Here is a 24,670-nt window from a genome sequence, read left to right on the forward strand (position 1 = left end):
TTCTGATCGGCAGACGTAACGTTATAAGCAAGTAGGACACTTACATGCAGCAAGGGTCAAAATGTTTAATTAAGGATGGACTAGAGGCCCACCAAGACAGACCTAAGGGGAGATCAATGGACGGCTGATGGGACCTCGTCTGTCGAAGTGCTGTCAGCCATGACAGTCTAATAATGGACTGTGCGCCCCGGCCAGGGTCTGTCCCTGCCACTGAGATGCTCACCAACACAATAGGAAGCTTCAGAGAATTAAAGAGACGTAGACAACTTCCTCTACAACTCCTGGTGATCTTCTACCATCGAGAGGCTCCTCTGCCACTGCGTGACCCGGTGCTGTGCCAGCTGGCGAGCAGAAGGCTCTGCATCGTGTGGTGATGGTGGCTCAGTGAATCACTGGGACGGGCCTCTGGCATCTGGGCAGCAGCATCAGCAGACACAGCACGGCCTGGACATTCCCTGTCTCATCCACCACATGTCCTGGTAGGCACTCTATTGTTGTCTGACTGATAAACAGAGCGGTGGTCTCCATCACCTCCCTGTTCCATTGCCGAGAGGTGAATTAAAGCCCACCTGGGACTGTTGTTAAGCTTGGATCTATTTATTTATGTATTGCTAGTTATTTTAATGCTCTTTCTGTTGTATATATGTAAATCTGAGTTATTCCCTTTTGATATATCGCTGCTTTTATTAGAGTTGTCAAACCAAATTTGATCGTACGATAAGTATAATGACAAATAAAGATTACTTCTCCGCTATCGAGCCTCTTGTTCAACGGCAGTTCATTGTGGAATACTCACAGGAACCAGCAGGGGGCGGCGTGGCGCCGAAGATCGGCTCTCAATTCGCGCAACTTTATTGGCACTTCCGGCCAGCGCTCTTACGCGCCGAACAGCTCCGTACCGGAAGTGAAGGGGTTTGGAGTTTGAATTCGTTTTTTCTGCAGCGGGGAATTGACTGCACTTTTCGGCTGCCAACATGAAACTCGTAAGGTAAGACGTTAGAGACGGGGGCGACTTATCTGGGTATAGTAGCCACGAGTTCACAGGAGATTGCAAAATGAGTAGATGGCGTTGGATGGGAAAAGACGTCGACGGTCGGAATGAATGGGAGGCCCGAGGCTGAGCGCATCGCCGGTCGGCACGCACGCCGTGACTTTTCTCTGATTGTTGGGTTTTAGCAGAAACGAGCTGTTTAAGCGGCCACTCAGTACGTCGTGTGCCAGTTTCGTAAAACAAAACTAATACTGAACGGTTTATATCGAGGGCTTCTTCGTGTGTACCCCCCACATTGAAATGAATGAAGTTTAATTTTATGGTTCCGTCTAAAGTATCATGAAAACGTTTGGTTTGTATTGAAGCTTTCTGGTGCGTTTGTTCTTGCGTGGCTAGTTTATGTTCCTTCTGTTAAATGTGCATCTGGGCACAACAGAGTGTGCAACAACTGGGACAGATTTCATGTGTATTTTGAAAACAGGTCGACTTTAACGTATGTTGTATAGCCCTGGGCTACTTGGCTTCACTGGGTTGATTTTTCTTTTTGAGTTTTTATTCGTGAAAGCCTTTAGTGATGCGCATGCGGTTCAACGCCGAAAGAAAAGACGGGACCCGGGCTGACGGTCTGCGCACGCGCACCGCTTCCCGCACAACAATGCCTTTGGCCGTTTGAGTCGCGGGCCGTGCGGCGAGTACACGAATCGGCGGACCCGCTCGGTGCGACAAAGGCAGTCGTATGAAGTGGCATTAAAGGGACCGTGTGTGAACCCCCAACCTTTGTGACTCTCTTGTTGCTTTCTCCCGGTGCACTGCGTGGATTGGAGCGTCGGGGTGAAATGGAGCAGCGAGCGCTTCAAGTCCATTAGAAACCAGAAAAGTCCCACTTTGTGGGAGGCTGAAGTTAGCTACTTATTAGCCTAGGGTTGTTCATACAGCAAATACAAACTAGTCCGTTATTCTGAGTTACCTTAAAGACGTGGCAAAGGGGCCAAATAAATAAGATGCGTCATGTGTGCCTCATTCTCGTCCTGCTCAGGTGCAGGTGGGTTACTCCACCATGTCGGGAAGCTGAGGTTTTCACAGTTCTGAGGCTCGTCTGTTGAAAAGTACTGATTTCTGCCCATTAAAATGTGTGTACACCAGTCAGACTCACCGGCACAGGCCCATGTCCAATGCCAGCCGTGATTTTTAATTGAAGTTAGGCGCAGTGGTGGCTCTGAGGCTGGGGATCTGCACTGGCAATCGGAAGGTTGCCACTTCGAATCCCGTAAAATGCCAGTGGGGACTCTGCTCTGTTGGGCCCTTGAGCGAGGCTCTTAACCTGCAATTGCTGAGCGCTTTGAATAGTGAGAAAAGCGCTATATAAATGCAAAAAAAAAATATTATTAAAGAATTATTAATTTGAATTAACAGCACAACAACGAAGTACCATTTTTGTGTTGTCAGCTCCATTTATCAGTTTTGTAGGGTAGCAATTGAAAATTAACATGAAATTAAGTGCTGGAATAGATGGAAAGCTTGTTTTTTCTTTCTTACCTTTGTTCTCTATTTTGGTACTTCTGAAAAAGCATCCATCACCACCTCTTACCTTTCACAATTGTAAAATGTGGAAAAATGTTAAAATGGGGTTCTGCTGCATTCAGAAAACATAACTTGAATGTGTTTGTAAAATCAAAGCACCACATTGAATCGTAAAATCATATGCATTCATGTAAACAGCACCTGTTCTTTATATTGTATTAGTTTGATAATTGCATTTATATGGCGCCTTGCACAGGCAGTGGGGAGCCTCTTCAACCACCGCCAGCATGTGACAGCAGCTGTTCTTGCCACATTGTGCTCAAAACATTCGCTATTAGGTGGTGAAGGGGTGAGAGAACAAGGAGACTGGGGGTGATTAGTGGGCTGGAGTGACCAGGCTGTGGTAGGACGTTTAGCCATGACATCATGGTATGTAAAATTAATATATACAGTATAGCAAGATGAAGGGGTATATAGATAGTAACACATTGCTATATGCTGCTGCCATGGTGTTGTTTATATAATGATGTAAAATGCACATCCGTCACAAACAGATCAAAAAAGAACAGTACTGGTTTGCACGTGCCTCCATGGTGTTTGCACATTGTCAGGTAACTCTTACAACAACGTCTTTTATTTCTATAGCACATTTTCATACAAAAAAGTAGCTCAAAGTGCTTTACATAATGAAGAAAAGAAAAATAAAAGACAAAGTAAGAAATTAAAATAAGACAACATTAGTTAACATAGAATAAGAGTAAGGTCTGATGGCCAGGGAGGACAGAAAAAACAAACAAAAAAAAAACTCCAGATGGCTGCAGAAAAAAATAAAATCTGCAGGAGTTTCAGGCCACAAGACCACCCAGTCCCCTCTGGGCATTCTACCTAACATAAATGAAACAGTCCTCTTTGTATTTAAGGTTCTCATGGAAGGACTTGATGATGATGACGACATTGATGATTGCCCACATAAGAACTGGCAGTATTGCCACAGCACAGAGACACGCTATGCACAAATGTCCCAGGGTACCCAGCCAATCACTAAGCACATCCTATGACCAAAGCTTAGCCGTCTGGTCCAATCATCGAGAGCATCAATGTTCACTAAGCTCACCCCATTATCTGTAATCATGCACACTGCAGCTTTTACTTCCAAGCCCCAGGTAGCCAGTGTGACTCTCAGCCTTTGAGTATTTACATTCTTATTTGTAAGGAAAGTTTGCAGTCATCTGCATTTCAGTGTTTCACCAGGCCCTCATCAATATAGTGAATCCTGACTCTCGGATGTGTTTCATAATTTTACTCAACTGCAAATCAGCTGAGGTTTCATAAAGCATGTCTCAATGATACTGCAACCTGGATGAAGGAACACCATCTCCAGCTCAACTAGGCAAAGACAAATGGTCTGGTCCTCCCAGCTCATCCGTCTCTGTTCAGTACCCCATGTTGCTACAGTCTCAGTCTTACAGATTCACTCTATACATCATCCACAAGATCAGAACATATCTGACAGGATATGCAGCTTAACTCCATGTCCACAATCTGGTCATATCACAACAGGACTGATGCCAGGAGCCACCAGCCAAGTAGGGCACGTCACTCCTCTTTTTCAGAACACTATACTGGCTTCTTGCAGCAGCTTGTATTAAGTTCAAATAATTGCTGCTTACACAGTGAGTAGTCAGTGGGTCTCCATCTATATATACGGACAAGGGCGTGAGGTCCTGTGCTCGCTCTGCTGTTGAACAGCATCTAGTCATGCCATGTTTGCTTGGTATCAAATCACAATCCATACTGGTCACGTGTAGCACCTATCTGGCAGAAAAGCTGCAAACCCCCTGTCAAACAGCTAACTCCCTCGATATGTTTAAGAAGCGTTTGAAGACTCTTGTTTGGTGAATTTCAGTCTAATTGATATTAGCTGTTAGGTTTTGTAAATCTGGGGTTTGTAGCTTGCTTGTGTTTTGTTCTGATCTCATTACTTGTGGTGCTCTTGTTCCCAGTGATGTTTACTCATTTATGTTGACCTCTGTTTCAATTTGCGTCCGCTAAGCAAGTCGTTGTTAGTGTAAAGCACCACTTGTTTCAGATCCATTTCAGTTTCAGTCCATCATTTGGAGTAAAATAACAGCAGTGCAGTATTGCAGCAGAGGATGATGTACAGTAATCCCTCCTCCATCACGGGGGTTGCGCTCCAGAACCTCCCGTGAAAGGTGAAAGTCCGCGAAGTAGAAAACATATGTTCATATGGTTATTTTTATATATTTTAAGCCCTTATAAACTCTCCCACACTATTATAAACATTTCCCGCACAATTATACAGCATAAACACTTTGTATTCTTTTAGATATTAGGTAAGATTCGTTGAAATAATGTATGTAAACGCACTTTATATACAGTAAAACCTAAATATTATTTTAAAGATATCGAGCGTCTCCGATATCACATATGTTACAGCCATTATGACAGACAGGCCACCAGCAATAAATACGTACAATGCAAGAAAAATTGTGTACAGTGACACTAAACTGTGTACATCTAATAAGTACTGTACGTAGCTAATTAATTAGGGTTACTCACCAACAATGACACGACGACTTGTCCGATAACGATGAATTTAATTTTACTGCACAACAAAGGAGAGCGTTACAGCTCTTCTAAAGGAGCCTCTTCAGGCGATTGTGTAGCATCGCCATTGTTCTTCTGGCAGTCTTCAATCCAAATCCCTAAAGCAGATTCCATCCAGACTACTGCCTTATCACGTCCACTTGCAACTCGTTTTGCGCCCTGGTTAAAGGACACTGCGGCTGTAGATCTTATATGCTTTTCCTCCTTTTTAAATAAAAAGAATCATGGACTCATGCCGTCCTGCAGCAGTGTAGCTGTTCCCTTCCTTCAACATATCCAAAACTTTTACCTTTTCTGCAATCATTTGCATCTTCTGTTGGCGCTTGGACACGGCCCCTGAAGCAGTAGCAGGAGCACGCTAATGCTGAATGAGTGAGATGAGACTTCCTGGTTAATGCAGCACTCCATCGCTGAGCCAATCAGCACACAGGAACTTTAACTGTGTGCTCTGATTAGGTAGCTTCTCAGTCATCCACCAGTAGCGTCCCTTGTATGAAATCAACTGGGCAGACCAACTGAGGAAGCATGTACCAGAAGTAAAAATACCCATTGTCCGCAGAAACCCGCGAAGCAGCGAAAAATCCGCGTTATATATTTAGATATGCTTACATATAAAATCCGCGATAGAGTGAAGCCGCAAAAGTTGAAGCGCGATGTAGCGAGGGATTACTGTAGTTCGTACCCTGCATGTTGATCATTTTTGAAAACGTTTGTTGCACAGTTATAACCAGAGCCTTGACTTTTGATAACTGAAAGCATAAAGTTTTATTTATCCAAATTTGCTTTCTATAGCCTGCTCAACACGGGCATACATACAGTAAGTGCAAACAATCAATGGTTATCTGTGTCACAGACCTAACATTACTGGGACTCAGTGCTGCCTGCTCATGTTTCAAGTATTCTTCTGTGGTTGTATAAATGTCTGAGTTCAGTGCTCCAGTGGATTGTGTTATGTTTTTTTTTTTTTTACATTATCCTTGCTATTGAAAAAATATTTTGGATGTTTCTCTTCGTTTTTGTACTAAAACTTATAAACAAGTGTCGGGTGATCTAGATTCAGCTGCTGCAAACAAAAGAGAGAAAAATTAATACTTTTTTAGAAAGATGTCAATAATTGGACTTGATGCTTTCAGCACGGTCACCAATATGGTGCCGGTACTTTTGGATTTGCCAGTGCAGTTGCTCCTAGTGAAATGTGCCTGTGAGGGGTTACAGCACTCATCTGAGGTTTACAGTAATGGTAATGCTCAATCTCCAAAAGAGCAGAAGTGCTAAATGGAATGCAGTAGCCAACCCTTGTCATGATTAGTATATCGTGGCAGCCACATTTGTAATCGCAATTAATCGTACAGCTCCAGCACACTCCCCTAATTACATCAGAGGACTTTGACAGAGATGGGCACTGGACATGTTTTTGGGTGCTTTACAATAACTGAGTAGAGTATGATAATGGCTGAGACATATCTGTCTTGACCTGTGATGGACTGGCACCCTGTCCAGGAAGTGTTCTTGTCTTGTGTCTGTCCCTGCCCTGGATGGACACACTTTCATCTGTCTTGAATGTTTTAGCTTTGTAAGTAATTCTTCTAATCTAATATGTCCGTAAATGTTGTAAACTGTTTCAACTGGTCTTGTCTCGAAAGTGAGATTGAACTTATTTAGTGTTAGACCTGAGTGGCACTCAAGCTGTAAAAACAATGCTAAAACCGTCAGTCATGAGTGTCACTCGGGCAACTGTATAGACACATCTCACTGAAGCGTTAGACCTGAGGATTACTGGGCTGTAAGAGTGCTGAACTGTTAGTCTTGAGTGTTAGGGCAACAGTATAGGTATGTCCTACGTAAAGGTCAAGCCAGAGCGGAAACTGGGCAAAGGTGTAGATGCATCTTCTCCTAGCCTCATGATGGCGTCTCATAAGAAACGCTTTTCAGCAGCCCAGGTGTTACATGCTCTTGACAGCAATTCAAGCAGTGAGGTTGAGGGGCCTCTCATCATCAGTGATGACGAAGTGAATCTGTCCTCCGGCAGTGAAGTTGAAATGGACAGTGATGAATCTGATGAATACGAAAGAGATGCTTGCGTTTCCGTTAACCTAGCTTCAGATAAATCAGAACCACCACCTTTTGATTTTATGGGGCAGCCAGTAATAAAAGTGAACATTGACAACCAAGATCCACTTACTTACCTGAAGTTATTTCTTGATGATGTTAATGATGTGAGTTGCTAAGATGAATTGTTAACTTGAACAGTCAGTCAGTCATTGTCCATATGCTAACACAGGGTCACAGGGGTCAGTTGGAGCCAATCTCAGCCAGCACAGGGCGCAAGGCAGGAACAAACCCCAGGCAGGGCACCCGCAATGCACACACACACACACCAAACACACACTAGGAACAATTTAGGATCGCCAACGCACCTAACCTGCATGTCTTTGGACTGTGGGAGGAAACCGGAGCACAGTGTCAGGTAAATGACTGTGCACCTATGCAGTTTTCCCTTCAAACAGATGGGAACTGGTAACTGTTGATGAAATGTAGTATTAGCATCATTATTATGTATTTTTATTTCGTAGCTAATTTTATAATGACATAAAGTTAGCCATAATGAAGGTTTTGTTTTTGAAACTGCAGCGTTGTTTTCTGTGCTTCAGGTTAAACCATGTAGGATACCTGCAGTCCCAGCATGTCCTGGGTCTTCCCTGGGGCCTCCTCCCAGTTAGACGTGCCCGGAACACCTCACCAGGGAGGCGTCCAGGAGGCATCCTGATCAGATGCCCAAGCCACCTCATCTGACTCCTCTCTTTGCGGAGGAGCAGTGGCTCTACTCTGAGCTCCTCCCGGATGACTGAGCTTCTCACCCTATCTTTAAGGGAAAACCCAGACACCCTGCGGAGGAAACTCATTTCAGCCGCTTGTATTTGCGACCTCGTTCTTTCGGTCACTACCCATAGCTCATGACCATAGGTGAGGGTAGGAGCGTAGATCGACTGGTAAATTGAGAGCTTTGCCTTCCTCCCAATCATGCCCTTCCAGGTCTCACTGTCATTGCCCACGTGAGCATTGAAGTCTCCCAGCGGAACAAGGGAGTCCCCAGAAGGTATGCCCTCTAGCACCCCCTCCAGGGACTCCAAAAAGGGTGGGTACTCCGAACGGCTGTTCAGTGCATATGCACAAACAACAGTTAGGACCCGTCCCCTCACCCGAAGGCAGAGGGAGGCTACCCTCTCATCCACCGGGGTAAACCCCAATGTACAGGCTCCAAGTTGGGGGGCAATAAGTATACCCAGACTCGCTCGGAGCCTCTCACCGGGGGCAACCCCAGAGTGATAGAGAGTCCAGCCCCTCTCAAGGAGATTGGTTCAAGAGTCCAAGCTGTGCGTCGAGGTGAGCCCGACTATATCTAGCCGGAACCTCTCAACCTCGCGCACTAGCTCAGGCTCCTTCCCCTTCAGAGAGGTGACATTCCACGTCCCAAGAGCCAGCTTCTGTAGCCGAGGATTGGACCGCCAAGGTCCCTACCTTCGGCCACCACCCAACTCACACTGCACCCGACCTCCTTGGCCCCTCCCATAGGTGGTGAGCCCATGGGAAAGAGGACCCACGTTGCCTCTTCGGGCTGTGCTCGGCCGAGCCCCATGGGTGCAAGCCCGGCCACCAGGCGCTCGCCATCGAGCCCCACCTCCAGGCCTGGCTCCAGAGGGGGGCCCTGGTGACCTGCGTCCGGGCGAAGGAAAACGCTGTCCAAATTTTTTATTCATCATAGAAGGTCTTTTGAACCGCACTTTGTCTCATCCCTCATCTAGGACCAGTTTGCCTTGGGTGGCCTTACCAGGGGCATAAAGCCCCGAACAACAGAGCTCCTAGGATCATTGGGACACGCAAACCCCTCCACCACGATAAGGTGGCAGCTCGAGGAGGGGTTATTCAGTTTAAATAAGCTCTGGTTTGTTGTTAAACCACTCTTAAGTTTTTAACATTTGCTATTGTAAGATTTTGTATTTGCATCAAGCTGGTTAAAAAAATCTGTAAAAGGTAATACAGATGAGCCAAATTAAGTCAGATGTCACAAACTCCTAGTGCTTTAATTTTCCAAATCTGTTCCTACTTTTTAAAAATTTGTTCCAAGTTTAAAACTTTCTGTGTGAAGTTGTTCTTGTCAGTTTTACATGAACCCTTTTTATTCTCACAGATCTCCTTTGTTTTGCTGTTTTCGAGGTTTTTTACATAAGAGATCAGACTTTATTGCTTATGCCTGCGTACAAACTTAGAATTAGAAAATGAGTTGAGCTGTTGTTACTTGGACTCGGTAAATGAAAACCGTGAGACAGCATTACATTCTTCAACATGCCAGTCAAATATGTGACGTGTGCTTTCACTTCTGGGTTGTACTCATGAACAGTTTGCCTTCATAAGCCAAACAAATGAGAAAAATTCATTGTTTGCAGATTCGTATTTAGTAGCGAAGTTTGCTGTTTTGCTTGTCCTGCTAACAGCATAGTTTGGTGATTGTGTGTTTCCATTAATACAGTACATGTCGCTTTAATAGGAAGATTGTCCTTTTACACATGGAAACTCTGAAAACATTTGATTTTGATATTAAATGTAGCAAGTCATGTCCTCCCCGGCGTAGGCAAACCAAATAGCCACTTTGTTTAAGGTCTTGCTGCATCTGTGATTAGCTCTGCCAGACCTCCCACAGTCCTGTAGGCAGACGTAACTGTGTGTCACTGGGGATGTGTGTGAGGTCCCCCAAGTGACCCTAACCTGTGTACAGCAGCTAGAAAATGGACATCTGTGCCCGTTACAATCGGAGAATGAATGGGAAGCCTCTGTTCTTGTATTGGGACTGTGTAGTACACTATTAAAAGTGACTTATCTTGTTGTCTTTTCATGCCCTTTGTAAATGTGTGGCAATACAGATGAAATGATTGCACCTCATCTGATCTGTAGCATTATTTTTCTCTCAAAGCGGGCACAATCTGTTTCTGAACTAATCCTGTAATGAGAGTAAAAGTGGGCAGTAACACAATTTGTGTGTGTGTGTGCACTTTTTTTTTTTTTTTAATACCAAACACTAGTCCTGCACTTGTGCACTGAAGTTCTTGTTTCTCCAACATGAAGGTTTTCCAGACAGGACTTGTGCTGGTTTTCTTTTTGATGGTGCTGTAGCATCACCACTGTGAGTCATTTGTTTTTATATGTAGTGGTTTGTTTTTTTTTTACTATGTTTTTATCATGTATTCTAGTGCCTTCCAGAGTAATTTGTTTACTTGCCGTCACTAAGATTGCTCTACCAACTTTCACCGTATTACCAGTAATGTAAATAAAGCTGCTACTATTACATTTCAGAAATTTTCAAAATATATGGTTCCTGTGACATCCATATTAAACAGTACTAAAACTCAATCAAATCATTAAGTGTGCCCACTCTTGGCAGTGATTTTTCAGTTATGGAGAGAAAATGTCAAAAAACTCAAATTGTAGTGTGCACATGGTAAGTAAAATCATGCAGTACAGTGGTACTGAAAGCACCAAATACCACATTTTTATCTCATTACTATCCCAGCATTTTGAAAATGTTGATACCAGTGCAGGCACATCACGCTCTATCATATTTTTGTGTTTTTAGTGGGAAACAGTTATCTGTGTAAGAGCCCACTGTGCACACCAAAGGGGGCCCACGCTCCCCTCAGCCAGCTCCTAGTTTTGATATGTGGAGTGTGCGACTCAGAAGTGTGTGCAGGACGGGGAACTGCACAGCTGGGTGCTGTTTTGGTGGCAGTACTGAAGTGTTAAAGCTGATGTCAGTACTAAAATCAAAATTTTTATATAGATCCAACAGTAATGATAAAATAAATTGGGTAATCCAAAAATATAATGTGTTAGTTTTCTGAACTGTGGTCTTCCAGTTTCAACTTAAGAGCATCAACAATGTACTTAGGATACTGGGGAGTACTGCTACTCTGTACCTGCACCTCTCAGAAGTTCAGATGGGAAAATCAGAACACAAAAACTGAAGTCTATGGTTCAAAATGTCAGGTTTCTCTGTCTAGTGCTGAACAGAAATTGTTTCATGGACTGGCATGAAAAATAATTTTGACAGTAAAGATTTGGATGAGTGCACAATTCTGCATATATAGTTGCAAATTGTTTGTCACTTCCGAGTAAAATATATATAGTGTAAGAGATGATTATATATAACCCTTTTTCTAAAAAATGAATAAAATAACTGCTACTGCAATACTTGTTTTGAGAGATTGTTTATGTGCAGGAGACAAAGTGATTTCAAAGAGGGGGACACCTTGTGCTAAACGGTAGAACTTCACACTGCTATGTGGATGTGCCATCTAAACTTGGTACAGTGATAGCTGGTAGCTTAGGGCACAAAGAAAACTGCTTTCAGGGTTGTACGTCATAAAGTGTCTTCATTATGTACTGTAAAATTCAGGTGTATTAGAAAGAAATTCCTAAAACGCCTAATTTGTTTTGTGTTTTATTTAGTTGGTGTTGGTGTGCACACAGAGCTTTAATGATAGAAACACACTCCCTGCTGTTCACCCGTTTGCAGCTCATTAATTACTTTAGCAGAATAGTAGCCGTTTGTTTTTGGGTATGTGATTTAGGCTCGATAACGTAAAACACCGTAGCTCAGTGATTCTTAACCTTTTTTGAGTCTCCGGCCCCTTTAAGAATCTGATGGAAGCTATGGGACCCCCTTCCCCAGAAATATTCACATAGGCACATCTTTGCATGCAATGAATATATTGGAGTTTGTTTATTGAGATTTGATTGCCTCACGTATATGACATAGACAAAGTATTATTAAACTTTAAAGTATACAACCTAAAAAAACACTCATTATAATTATGAAATATGATTCTCTTGTGCAAATTCAAACAGATCTACTACTATGTTTTCTACAACTTCTCTCTCATTATCTACTTTATTTCATTGTGAAGGCTGTTCTTGCCTTGAATAAGAATATGAAATTGTGGAGTGGTCTTCAACAAGGTAACACGCATTTAATTTTTGAAATCCAATCTATTTCTATTTAGAAAAATAACGGCGAGTGTCGTATCGTGCAAGAAAAATCACGTGATAGAAAGTTCACGAGAAAAACCAACAGTACCTGGCTGTATAGGGAATTTTAAATATTTTTAACTGACCCTCACGGACCCCCTGAAACCCCTCCACTGCCTTAGTACCTAAAGGGCTGACATTCCTACTGCTTGATACTAGAATCCCTGAAGTCTACGATAAAACGTGCCTGCTTTTCCCATCCACCCACCGACACAACAACAACAACATTTATTTATATAGCACATTTTCATACAAAGAGTAGCTCAAAGTGCTTTACATAATTAAGAAAAGAAAAATAACAGACAAAATAAGAAATTAAAATAAGACATTAGTTAACATAGAAAAGGAGTACGGTCCGATGGTCAGGGTGGACAGAAAATACAAAACAACAAAAAAAAAACTCCAGAAAGCTGGAGAAAAAAATAAAATCTGCAGGGGTTCCAGGCCATGAGACCACCCAGTCCCCTCTGGGCATTCTACCCAACAAAAATGAAATAGTCCTCTTTGTAGTTAGGGTTCTCACGGAGTCACTTGATGCTGATGGTCATACAGACTTCTGGCCTTTAATCCATCCATCATTGTTGGGATATCATGGTGCTTTGAGTAGATGGTGGTGGCGCAAGCCACCACCAACAGGACACCGGAAAAGGAAACACAAGAGAGAGTAGGGGTTAGTACAGATTTTAGAGTCACCATGAATAGTTATTATTATAATAAATTATAATGAAAGCTGAAGTCGCACAGAAGATTCTCTGAGCTTAAGTCTGTTTATCTCGATATGAGGTGCCTGGAGTTGTAGAGGGTAAATAATATGTCGTCATTTGGAATAAATACATTTCATGTCTGTTCCATGTCTACAGCGATCTGCGTAAATGTAGGATGAGAGGAAATGTGAGGCAGGAAATGTTGAACACAAAACCTAAAACAAAACCTTTTTTTCATGTTGCAGATTTCTGATGAAGTTGAGTCATGAAACTGTCACTATTGAACTCAAGAACGGCACTCAAGTCCACGGGACAATCACAGGTAAGTGTTGTGGTTTGTGTGAATTTCACTCCTTTGCTAAAACACACTTGTGTTGCTCTCGGGAGCACCGCTTATGAAATTTGTGATTCACATTCATTTTGTGATTTGTTGGCTGCTGGGTAATGAGAAACTTTGTAAACCAAATAAATAAATAAAAGGCTTGGTGGGGAATGAGTGCATCAAAAATAACGGTAAAAATGTCTAACAATATTCAGCTTCTCTGTGGACAAGTGTGGACAGTAATGTGCACAAGGTGCTAGGCCCAGTCAAACCAGTCGGGCCATTTACAGACTTATCACAAAGGAGTTGCCCTGAAGGGAATGATGGATGGCAAGCTAAACTTTCATTCTGCTGTCCTGCAAGACGTTATACGAGTCTCTCAGTCAGGTCAGTTGTCCAGTCTGGTCTTCTCGCCTGTCGCTTTCCTTATGGATGACAGGGCAGACGCAGCCTGCATGCAGAATCAGTCCTGGTGAGGTTTTGTTATTGAAGGTTAGACTATAGGCAGGTGTTTGGGGTTACAGATGAAGACTCAAATCAGTTAATAACCTTTTTCATAATTGTCCAGTATTGCTGCACAAAGCAGTGCTCATGGGCATTGTTCAAAACCTTGTACGTTTATGACAAGTTATTCATGACAGTGACCTTTTATGAGCCATAATGATACTTCAGTGTAATATATTGGCCTTTTGGGCCACATCTGGGCTGTTGTATGTAATCTTGTTGGGGTTACACATGCACTTCAGGGCACTGTCTGTGCCAGGCCGCCACTCTGATGGTGTAAGTATGTTGCACTACCTTGGGCTGTTAAAGTTTCTGGAAAAACTTAAATCAACTTGCTTTTCTGAAGACTGATGCAAAATACCATGTTAGTTGTGTGAACAGTTGACATTTTTATAGCAAACAAGGTGCTAGGAAGTCACAGCAGGTGTTCAAAGAGCCTTATTGCAGACAATGGAACTAGCAGAGCAAAAGTAAAAGTCGGGCAGGACTTAACAGGACATTTAAATGGTACCAACTCCTCTCCGGCACTTCAGTTTAAACTTTGTCAATCCTAGACAAAGTTAATAAAATCATACATTTTATTGATTTAGCAGCTTTCCCATGTTCAATGCCCTTTCACTTACACTCTTGTCAGTGTTACAGAAAAAAATTAGCTTAACATGCACAAAATGGGGTTTCACATCACAGGGACAGAGCCTTCTGCCACAGGAGTATCCTGGTACAGTGCAGTATTCATTCATTCATCATTCACTTCTGATGCTCTTACTGTCCAGTGCTGTGAATTGGGATTAATAAAGTGTCTGTCTGTCTGTCCGTCCGTCCGTCTATCTATCTATTCATAGTGGGCCCTGTGTCTTCTACAGAGTTCTACTTTTGACTCGTCTGTCATTACTCCTAAAGGCTCAGGGTTAATCCAGGAGTTTCTTTACACCGATGTTCCTTTTGGATAACAGAGGTTTGCTTCTTGCTACTCTCCTATCAATCCCATTTTTACGCAGTCTGGAGTCATGAACACTCTTAGCTGAGGTTGAAGAGGCATGTAGTTCTTTGAATTTTCCTCTTGGATCCTCTGTGACTTCTTGAATGAGTTATCATATTGGCTCATTGGCCTCTCCCTTGAAGATTCCCCACTGGAGATGATGGCTTCCTCTGTGGTGTGCTGGAGTCCCAAAGCCATGGAAATGTCTTTATTAGCCTTTTCTTTCCTGACACTTCACAACTTCTCTGCTCATCTCGGTATTTATCTAGGTTTAGATACTATAAGATACTATAGGACTAGCTGTGTTCAGTCAGATGAGTCATATTATCAATGAAGGTTAATCAACTGTTGGAGTGAATAACTAAGACTAAGGGGTCAATTACCTTTTCACATGGACAGTACAGGTGTTGGATAGCCTTATTACTCAAGTATATGAAGTAGCAATTTAGAAATTCTGTTCTATGTTTCCTCGGGTTCTCTTTACTTAAAATTCCATTTTGTCTAAAGATCTGAAGCCCTTAATTGTGACAGCTATACAAAAATATCTGGAAGGGGGCAAATACTTTTTCCCAGCACTGTAGGTGTGAATCATAAAGCAGGCTGTTTTATGCCACGCAGTGTCAAATGGCCTGCTGTGTGCCTCCATCTCCCTTCTCATCCTTTTAACAATGCCACTGTCCCCTTTATCCTTTTGTCCATATCTAAAGGGGAGTCCACACAGCACTTGTACCCACTGTGCTTTTTCAAACAGAAATTTGTTTGTTTTATAGAGTCGTGGCCAAAAGTTTTGAGAATGACACAAGTGTTGGTTTACACAAAGTTTGCTGCTTCAGTGTCTTTAGATCTTTGTGTCCGATGTTTCTCTGCTCTACTGAAGTAGAATTACAAGCAGTTCAGAAGTTTCAAAGGCTTTGATTGACATTGACAAGAAGTTTATGCAGTGTGTCAATATTTGCAGTGCTGGCCTTTCTTTCTTTTTCAAGATCTCTACCATTCACCCTGGCATGCTGTCTGTCAACTTCAGGGCCAAATCCTGACAGATGGCAGCCCATATCCTTGTATAGTCAGAATTGGTGGGTTTTTGTTTGTCCACCCACCTTTTGAGGATTGACCACAAGTTCTGGGAAGTTTCCTGGTCATGGACCCCAACTGTCGATGTTCTGTTCCCTGATCCACTCAGTTCTCACTTTTGCCTTATGGCCCGGTGCTCCATCATGTTGGTCACCAAACTGTTCTTAGACGGTCGGGAGAAGTTGCTCTCAGAGGATGTTTTGGTCCCATTCTTTATTCATGGCTCGGGATCCAGTGCAGAGCTTGCTCAGGAATGGCAATTGGCAGGTGTGAGTAAGGCAAAGACTTTTGGAGGATGGCCTGGTGGGTGTCAAGAAGGGCAGCAAATAACCCAAGAAAAACATCGGGGACAGACTGATATTCTGGGATTGGACTACTGGGTAAAGTCATTTTCTTTGATGAATCCCCTTTCTGATAGCTTGGGCTTCCGGAAAAAAGAAAAGGTGAGCGGCGCTACCATCAGTCCTGTGTCATGCCAACAGTAAAGCATCCCCGAGACCATTCATTGTCACATGGGGTTGCTTCTCACTCACAATTTGGCCTAAGAACACAGCCCTGAATAAAGAATGGCACCTAAACATCCTCCGAAAGCAACTTCTCCCAACCACCCAAGAAAAGTTTGGTGTCCAACATGATGGAGCACCGGGCCATAAGGCAAAAGTAAGAACTAAGTAGCTTGGGGAACAAAACATTGAAATTTTGGGATTCATGGTGTGGCAGACAGCCGGGGCCCATGCCCAGCCGTGACGCCCCTGCACCATATCTTCTTGGGGAGCAAGGATGGGAAACCCAGTATCTCCCTCTGGACGCTAGACGGCAGCCTCCCCGGTTTGCAGCGGTGCCTCGGACTCCCCCAGGGCTTCATGGGAGTTGGAGTTTTGTGTAGCTCTGTTGGGTTCCGCAGGTGCCACCAGGGGGTGCTGCAGCTGGGACTCTTGATCCCGTGTGGGCAGCATATTTGCCACACCCGGAAGTGCAGCCCTGGGGGAGTCAAAGACATATATAGCACCTTGTTACAATGACCATGAAACTCCCCAGACCTTAATCCCATTGAGAAGGTGGGTGGACAAACAAAAACCCACCAATTCAGACAAACTCCAAGAATTGATTATGCAAGAATGGGCTGCCATCAGTCAGGATTAGGCCCAGAAGTTGATTGACAGACAGCATGCCAGGGCGAATTGCAGAGGTCTTGAAAAAGAAAGAAGGGCCAGCACTGCAAATATGGACTCTGTGCCACAGAAACTTCACGTCATTGTCAATCAAATCCTTTGAAACTTCTGAACTGCTTGTAATTCTACGTCAGTGTACCATAGAAACATCTGACAGAAGGATCTAAAAACAGTGAAGCAGCAGACTTTGTGAAAACCAACACTCGGGTCATTATCAAAACTTTTGGTCTCGACTGTACGTTAGCATGAGGCCAGTGCCTGGGTAGTTTCTCCATCATACTAGGGGGCTCCGCCCCCTGCTCGCTTCGCTCGCCAACCCCTGGTGTTGGGAATGACAAAGAGCGTGATGTATGAATGAGATATAGAATAGTGTGACGGTGTAGATGATGCAAATAGAAAGCAAACAATAAAGTGTGTGGCACAGTGTAAAGGTTTATTTGAAAATTTCTTTGTACACGCCGTTTAAGTGTAAAAGGTAATTCCAGCTCAGAACTTGTAAGGTCATTTAAGATGGTTATTGTTGTGATCAGAGTCAAGTTTGTTAGAGCTTAGAAAGAGTTGTGTCTCTCCAGGAAGTAATGGAATGACTTGGGTATTTATGTTTTCCACATTAATATTTTTTGGACATAATATAGTGCGTTGTGTTAAAAGGGGCATTTGGTCTAATGAGATTGCTGTTCCAAATCTCTCTGTAACTAAGTCGGCGCAGATAAAGGCTTGAGGAATTGTAATAATATGTGGGTGAAGTCCATCTGTATTGGTGAGTGTACCATCTCTCAGTTGTAATAAGCAATTGTTATGATCTGTTTCTGGACATCGTATCTTTTTTACTAACTGTATCTTTTGAAAGCAATGCCAATTGTCTGCGTATTTTAAGGTGCACTGAACAATAGCTGAGTGCATGGCATCTGGAAGAATAGCTAATCACTGTCTAAAATCTCCTCCTCATAAAAGTACCTTTCCTCCAAATTGAATATTATTATTCATAAACGTTTGTTCATGCCATTGAAAATTCATCAATAAACAACATTTTTTCAAGACGGATGTCACGTGCAGTGCCACCGTTAATGTTCATAGTGGATTCCGATTTGTAGGATCTAATGTAGTTGATAAAGATTTCACTTTCAGGTACATCGTCAGTTATAAGCTTCTGTAGATATTCAGTATATGAATGTAAAGGAGGCAGTCTAATTTGACCCTTTTGACAACAACGTGTAAATGTATAACTTGTATTGCCAGTTGTTTCTTCAGGGAAGTGAACTGAATGACAATGATTGCAAATGACATTCATTAATCCGAATGAATTTTCCTGGTGTATGTTTTGCTTGTGCCGTTTGAGAGGCGCGTTGTTGCATGTGTAGTATTTGGGACGTGTTGTTTTGGAGCTGTAATCGATTTGCCTGTGCTGTGTGAGAAGCCCGTTGTAGCTTTCGCTGCCATTAACGTATGTCTGAGACGGGAGGTGTTTCGTTTTGAATCCGTGCCTGTTGCGATGCAGCACTTTGATTGATAGTTTGCGTCATGTGGATCTAGGATGTAGATTTGTGCATATTAAATGAACTATTGTAGGATCTAATGCAGTTCATAAAGTTTTTACTTTTAGGTACATCGTTAGTTAGAAGCTTTAGTTGAGCTTTGCGTATTTGGAGTCGAGTCATTTTTTCTTTTAGAAATATGGATAAGTAATAAGGAGTATTGCACTCACTGTTAATATGGAGCCTTTTCTGCGGTTGAACGGTTAATAGTGCCTTATTGTAATGAGATCCACCTATGCTGCATAGCCGTCTATTTTGTTGTCTCTTTCGTGTTCGTGTGTTTGTTCCTGTTATCCTTTCCTTTTCGTTTTGTACCCGTGACCGTGTATTCATGACTTGTTTCTTTCTCAGCATGCGGAATATGGATAAGTAATATGGAGGATCGCAGTCACTGTTAATGTTTCCTTTTCTGCAGTTGAACGGTTAATAGTGCTTTATTGTAAGGAGATCCACCAATGCTGACACCTATGCTGTCTAGTGTGAAGGTGTTGATGTTCACTTTAGAATATGTGGCTTTGGGTGTCACTTCTTATGGATGTGTGTGTGTGTGGGGGGGGGGGGGTTTGAGGATTGTTGTCGCGCGAGCGTCTTCTTTCTTTTTGTGTTCCTGTGTCTTGTTGAATCCCCCTGTTTGTGTGTGTCCCGTCCCTTGCTTGTAGGGTCTGTGGGGTGGTTTTGTGTTCTTTTTTTTGTGTTCCATGGGCTTGTTGAATCCCCCTCTTGGTGTGTGTCCCGTCCGGTGCCTGTAGGGGGGGGGTGCCTTGCTGTTGTGCGCGAGCCTCTATTTTTTTTATTTTTTTTTTTTGGGTCTAGTCTCGTGTGCAATGTGTTTCGTGCTTTGCCTGCGTTTCCTCATTTCTCCATTTTTCCTGTGCTCACTCCTTTTTTCTGTGGTCTTGTCCGCCTCTCGCGGCCCCTCATCCGCCTCTCTCGCCCTCTTTTGTCCGCCTTTCTCGGCTCCTCAGCCGACTCTCGCGGACTGTTTTTAGCGCCTGCGCAGTACGTCTTTTTGCAGCTACGGCCCATTGCCGGATGTGCCTGCGTCCATCATCCGGTTTAGCATTCTCGGTTAGTAATATGGATCTTGGAGTTGTAAATCAGATTGTCTAAGCAGGAACAAGTCAGTTGTGCCAGGCTAAAGCTTTCTGGCAGTTAATGCTGACACACCCAATAACGGGAGTCCTAGATTGTTTGACTTTAGTAAATGAGAAGTTTCATTTCTGACATGCATCTGTCTTTCTTTCGTTGTTCCCATTGCAGGTGTTGACGTCTGTATGAACACACATCTGAAAGCTGTGAAAATGACATTAAAGAACCGGGAGCCAGTCCAACTTGAAACACTCAGTATTCGTGGAAACAACATTCGCTACTTCATTCTCCCAGACAGCTTACCATTGGACACACTACTGGTAGACATTGAGCCCAAAGTCAAGTCTAAGAAGAGGGAAGCTGGTAAGTGTTTTGTTGTGGTACTGACCTGATCTTGACTCCACACTTGGTAATCATGTCTCAAACCCAGATAATTCAGTTCACTTAGTGCCAACCTGGCATGGTGTGCCAGTCTGTCACAGGGCACACTCGTCAGCAACCACTCAGAGCTCCCTGTTTTGCCATTTGTTTCTTGAGTTGAGAGCAGAAGTTCTCCAAGCTTTGTGTCTTCAACTGGCCTACTTGGTGACTCGTGTTATCAAGAACCTCCTTTCTAAAGAGAGAACGTTTTTTTATCATTTACACCAAGTTTGCCAAAATGCCAGCAGTTGAAGAAAAGGTTTTAAAGTAATATTTCCAATCCATCCAAGTTGACCCTTTCATCATTTCACACATTTATCAACCCCTTCAGTTGTTCCTCATGGCACTTGTTGCACTTGTGTCAGTCAGTCAGTCTGGCTGCAGATTTCAACCTGATGCCACACAGGTGTTTACACAGGTTGGCATCACATGGTAACGCAACACATTACTGAGTTCAGGTCTGCGTTAATTGCCTGGAGTGCTGTGTGACGTGAATCTGCTTATCCTTCAGTTGCAGGCCGAGGCAGAGGACGAGGGAGAGGAAGAGGACGGGGACGAGGAAGAGGCAGAGGCGGACCAAGGAGATAGAAGTGAAATTTTTCCCAATAGTGAAATGAAACTGGTGAAATGTTTGTACAGGTTTATGTTTATTTTGCTGAGAAATGTTTTGTTTTGTGTTTTCTCTCTTTTATAATAAACTTGACCCCTGTTTGTCTTAAAATTGCATTTGCCGTTCAGTTGGTTTCATGGAAATTTCTACTGAAGTGACAGGAGAACAAACAAACGTTATCTGTCATTCACATGACAATCTATAAAATAACGTGAGTGCTTTTCTCGTGAGCAGGTGAGACTTCCTTGTCCACGTGACAAATGGTCGGGGAGCTTGTGGTGTTCACACAAGAAAACAAATGCAGCCCCCTCCATGATGAGGGCGCCTCACGTGTGCTGATTTATTCGGCCGCCACCTTGTCTTGTAAGGATTTGACCTTTTAAAACATTAAGTACCTTTAAGAAGTTTTTTTTTTAAATTTATTTTATTAATCTCCACAAAATACAAAGTAAAAACAAAAGCTTAATGTCAAGTCGGAGGCAGTGCTCAGGTTTATTTGAGGTTTAGTAAATTGTTGTAGACGTTTTTAAAAGGCAGTTTGCAGACATTTTCAAGAACAAAAGCAACTGATATTTCAAACTTGGTTGTTTGCTTGAACTTTTGACTTTTTCCAAATGTTAACTTTTACAGTGTTTAGATTGTGAAGGTCCCTGAAGTTGGAGTTGCCACATAAAAGCTCAGTGGACGTGTGTGTTAGTTAGGAGATGTGTTTGGAAGTCCACTTCGGTGAGAAACTGCTGCTACTCGCTGTGGGGCTCTGCCACAGATACTTCAGGGGTCCGCATCAGTGACGGGGTGGACTGGTCTACTAACACAGAAGAAAGTCCAGAGTAGAATGTCTTACTTGGGAGACTGAGCTCCTCTAATGTGGGTGGTGACGTCCTTCACCTGTCCTGTAACTCTGTGACAGGCAGTGTGGTCTGCTCGGCCCACCAAATCAACAAACAGATTAAGAAGGCAGGCCCGGTTATGGGACTGGCTTGAGGTTGTGGTAGAGATGCAAAGTGACTTTCATTCCAGGTACTCTTAAGTCCTCCATGGGCTGCATGTAACCCCCCAGGCCTAACGACAACTTCAAGTAGCACATAACACACCCGTCACACTACACAACCTTTCTGTCTCAGACTTCATTGTCAAAAGTCTTTGATAGTCTGAGGCTGTTGTGCTGTGCCAGTCACAAGCACCCATCATGTAGTCTGACGGCGCCACCGACTCGGCCCAAACAAAGTCAGTCGGGTTTGATTATAAGTCATGGGGGGTGACGTTTGTGTGAGAGCAGACCACCAATCACTGCTCAGACAGAAGAGACGAGGAGTAAGGAATGCAGGTGTTTTAGGCCTCGCTAACAGCAGAGAGGGGACGTCTGTCTGATCTCTCATGTTTTACATAGCATGACAGAATGGAAAAGAGATTGCTGCTGAACTTGGAAAGCCTGTGGAACCCCCCCCGGCAAGGTCAGGCAGCATGGCCTTGGCCTTCAGAAAAAGGTGAGCTTGTGATACGTTAGGATTGTAAGAAACTGTAGTGGAAGGTCATCATGGGGTCATGTAATTTGTCATACCCTGCGATTGCTAGTTGGCCCCCTCTGACTAGAAGTCCTGTAATGTGACACTGGCTGTTGGCGAAGGTGGATCACCTCACCCATGGAGTTTCTTCCATCTTGGATGAGCCTCGTGTTGCTTTTCCTAATCAGTTTTAAAAAGAATTTACTAGAATGAGGGAGCAACAGTTGGAAAAGAGGAAATGGGTGCCTCTGGGCATTCTGGGTGTCCAGTGGGCTGATGTGAAGGTCGAGCACAAGTGGGCGAGTAACCTGGCAGTATTCAACCAGGGAGAGCAGATGAAATGAAGGAAGAAGGACCAGAGTCCCCAGCACTCCACCTTAACATCAGTTCGCACCACAAACATTACAGATCAGTCAAGTGAAAGATGGGTTTTCTTCTACGCTATGTGAGACGTTGAATGTCCTTTACGCAATTCAACCGCTCGGGGGTCGACGGGGGCACTGCCGTTAGCTGCACACACTTGACATCACGCTGAGCTGTGGTGGGTCCTGGTGTTGATTGTGAGGCACTTGAAAGGTGGTCTTGACGTGGCCCGGAGTGGGTCCCGCAGGAGCCTGTGTGTTGATCGCACGGACGTCTAGGTGATGGTACTTATAGTGCCTTCTTTTGGGCGGCGACTCTTCCTTTTGAAAAAGGTGACCAGGGCGACCAGTGGCACGCAGATCATGGAGGCAATCACGAGAATACCAATGAACGCCTGGGCATAGGGTGGGTATTCCTTCTTCACCGTGCGCCCCTGCAAAACAAAAAGGTGACAGAGCTGTCATTGGCACAAGACGGAGCAGGACCTTCAGATCTTGACCTGCTGTTGGGTCACTTTGCTCCATCATTCAGGGCAGCTCATCTTAACGTTTAGGGGGAGTCGCATGAGGTCAGCACTCCTGCTAGCATTTTTTGAAGTTTCTATTTACATTTTCCTTTATCACGTTTGCTTGTTGTCTCAGTTACATACATGCAGGAATCTCAGCAGTGCACCACCTGTTGGAATGGAAAATTCAATGCACTTTTTTACTACATGAATTTCAGCAGGTGGTGCATCATGAATGTTAATGCTGAATACACCTGACAGGGTGTTATGAGTTTACTCGTTATATTTTTGTATTCTATATTTTCTTTTTTTAGAAGAGCTTTTTTTATATTTTAAGTGATTTTCAAGTAGATGGATTCCTCATTTGAGTTTTAGATTCTATGCTTATTTAAAGTTACTGAACGTATTTTGTGCTGTTTCTGAACCCATTTTATGGTCTTTTTTTGCTTCCCATTGTTGGGGTGCTGCTCCCAGTTTGAGGGGGTACTCTGAGGTTGTGATTTGTGATGTCATTGGCGCAGCGGGTGTAAAGGTTGGCACTGATGGCCATCTGCTATGAAATTCTTACTGAAAGTCTTCATGATTTTTCATCTTTTTGCTCCGAGTTTTGACTTTGTCTCCTATTCTAGTCCTGTGACTTTAATTTTGTTAGCGGTTTATCTCTCGGAATAATACGATGAGCCAACAAAATTAAGAAAAGTGCAACCAGGAGAAAAGGCACAGGCAAAATTAAACTGTGAAGTCAAGCTGCACCGACGCCAAAGCCGAAACGAGTCAAAAACAGGCAGACGTGCCAAAAAGATCAAAGAAAACGTGTGCGAAGAAAAAGGTTTAGAAATCGTCAAACTTGGATGGGCAAGTGAACTTGAGGTGACCTTTTTATCTCATCACGTCGGTCCCAAAATGTCACAACCTCACATGTGGGGCTCTGTTACAATGATGGGGTGACCCAAATGGTGCTAATAATGAAGAAAATTCAAAACGGAGATCAGGTTCAAAAAGTTAAGATTCAAATAAGGCTGGAAAATGCACCCAACCCCCGGAAATGAAGGGTCAATTTTAAAAAAAAAAAAAGGATAAAGACCCTCCCCCCCCCCCCCCACCCCACCCCAACAAAAAAAACGAATCAAAAAGCCAATGCTGTCAACAGTGGAGTGAGATGTGCCCTCTGGTGTGCATTGTGAGTACTGCGCTCACTCTTCACAGGAGGTGTCAGACAGGTGGTCTCATGGACAGCTCTGAGCTCCATCGGCCACAGCGTAAGGCGACGTCACATTGGCCGACTTTCAGTTGTTGCCTGAATATTAGTCCAGGTTTGTCTTTAGTTGTGGGATGGTCTGTGCCCGTCTGCGAGTGCCAACATCCAGTGACTGCTCATCCTGTCCAAGCACAGAATGCAGCGACGAGGAATTAGGAACACGCTGGGTTTTGGGACCTCACAAATGGAAGAAAAGCTCGTCTGATGTTCTCAGTTTTATGTACAACGACAGAATGGAAAAAGAAAAAGGGACTGAGAAAGGAGCTGAAGTCACCGTACCCGTTTACCCTGCGAGTGCCAGCGACTCCGTCAGACAGTGCGCTGTCGAGTGTCACAGAGTTGTTAAGTTTGACATCCCCAGCGATTGTCAGTTCTGTACAGCCGATGTCACCTTATGTGACTTCTAGTCCCTG

The 24,670-nt window shown here is 43.6% G+C and overlaps 2 protein-coding genes across 2 annotated transcripts in view; one reads left to right on the top strand and one right to left on the bottom strand.

Annotated features, from left to right (window-relative positions):
- Positions 1–850: 850 nt before the first annotated feature.
- Positions 851–20,737, top strand: snrpd1 (small nuclear ribonucleoprotein D1 polypeptide). The gene is made up of 4 exons (XM_028817874.2): positions 851–988; positions 13,170–13,246; positions 19,768–19,959; positions 20,528–20,737. Exons 1-4 carry the CDS (start codon positions 975–977, stop codon positions 20,602–20,604), a joined length of 360 nt encoding a protein of 119 aa, XP_028673707.1. The 5' UTR covers positions 851–974; the 3' UTR covers positions 20,605–20,737.
- A 1,916-nt stretch (positions 20,738–22,653) lies between these two features.
- The window catches only part of LOC114663922 (sodium- and chloride-dependent transporter XTRP3A-like), a 51,309-nt gene continuing 49,292 nt past the window's right edge, over positions 22,654–24,670 (bottom strand). The window contains exon 11 of the mRNA XM_028817873.2: positions 22,654–22,927. Coding sequence (XP_028673706.2) covers positions 22,769–22,927 — 159 coding nt within the window. The 3' untranslated portion in view covers positions 22,654–22,768. The remainder of the gene's footprint in view (positions 22,928–24,670) is intronic.

Source organism: Erpetoichthys calabaricus, chromosome 13, assembly GCF_900747795.2.
Source record: "Erpetoichthys calabaricus chromosome 13, fErpCal1.3, whole genome shotgun sequence".
NCBI classification, from domain to species: Eukaryota; Metazoa; Chordata; class Cladistia; order Polypteriformes; family Polypteridae; genus Erpetoichthys; species Erpetoichthys calabaricus.

Coding starts and splice junctions, on each gene's coding strand:
- snrpd1 (XM_028817874.2), top strand. Junction 13,247..19,767: donor AGTCCACGGGACAATCACAG/GTAAGTGTTGTG, acceptor TTCCCATTGCAG/GTGTTGACGTCTGTATGAAC. Junction 19,960..20,527: donor GTCTAAGAAGAGGGAAGCTG/GTAAGTGTTTTG, acceptor CTTATCCTTCAG/TTGCAGGCCGAGGCAGAGGA.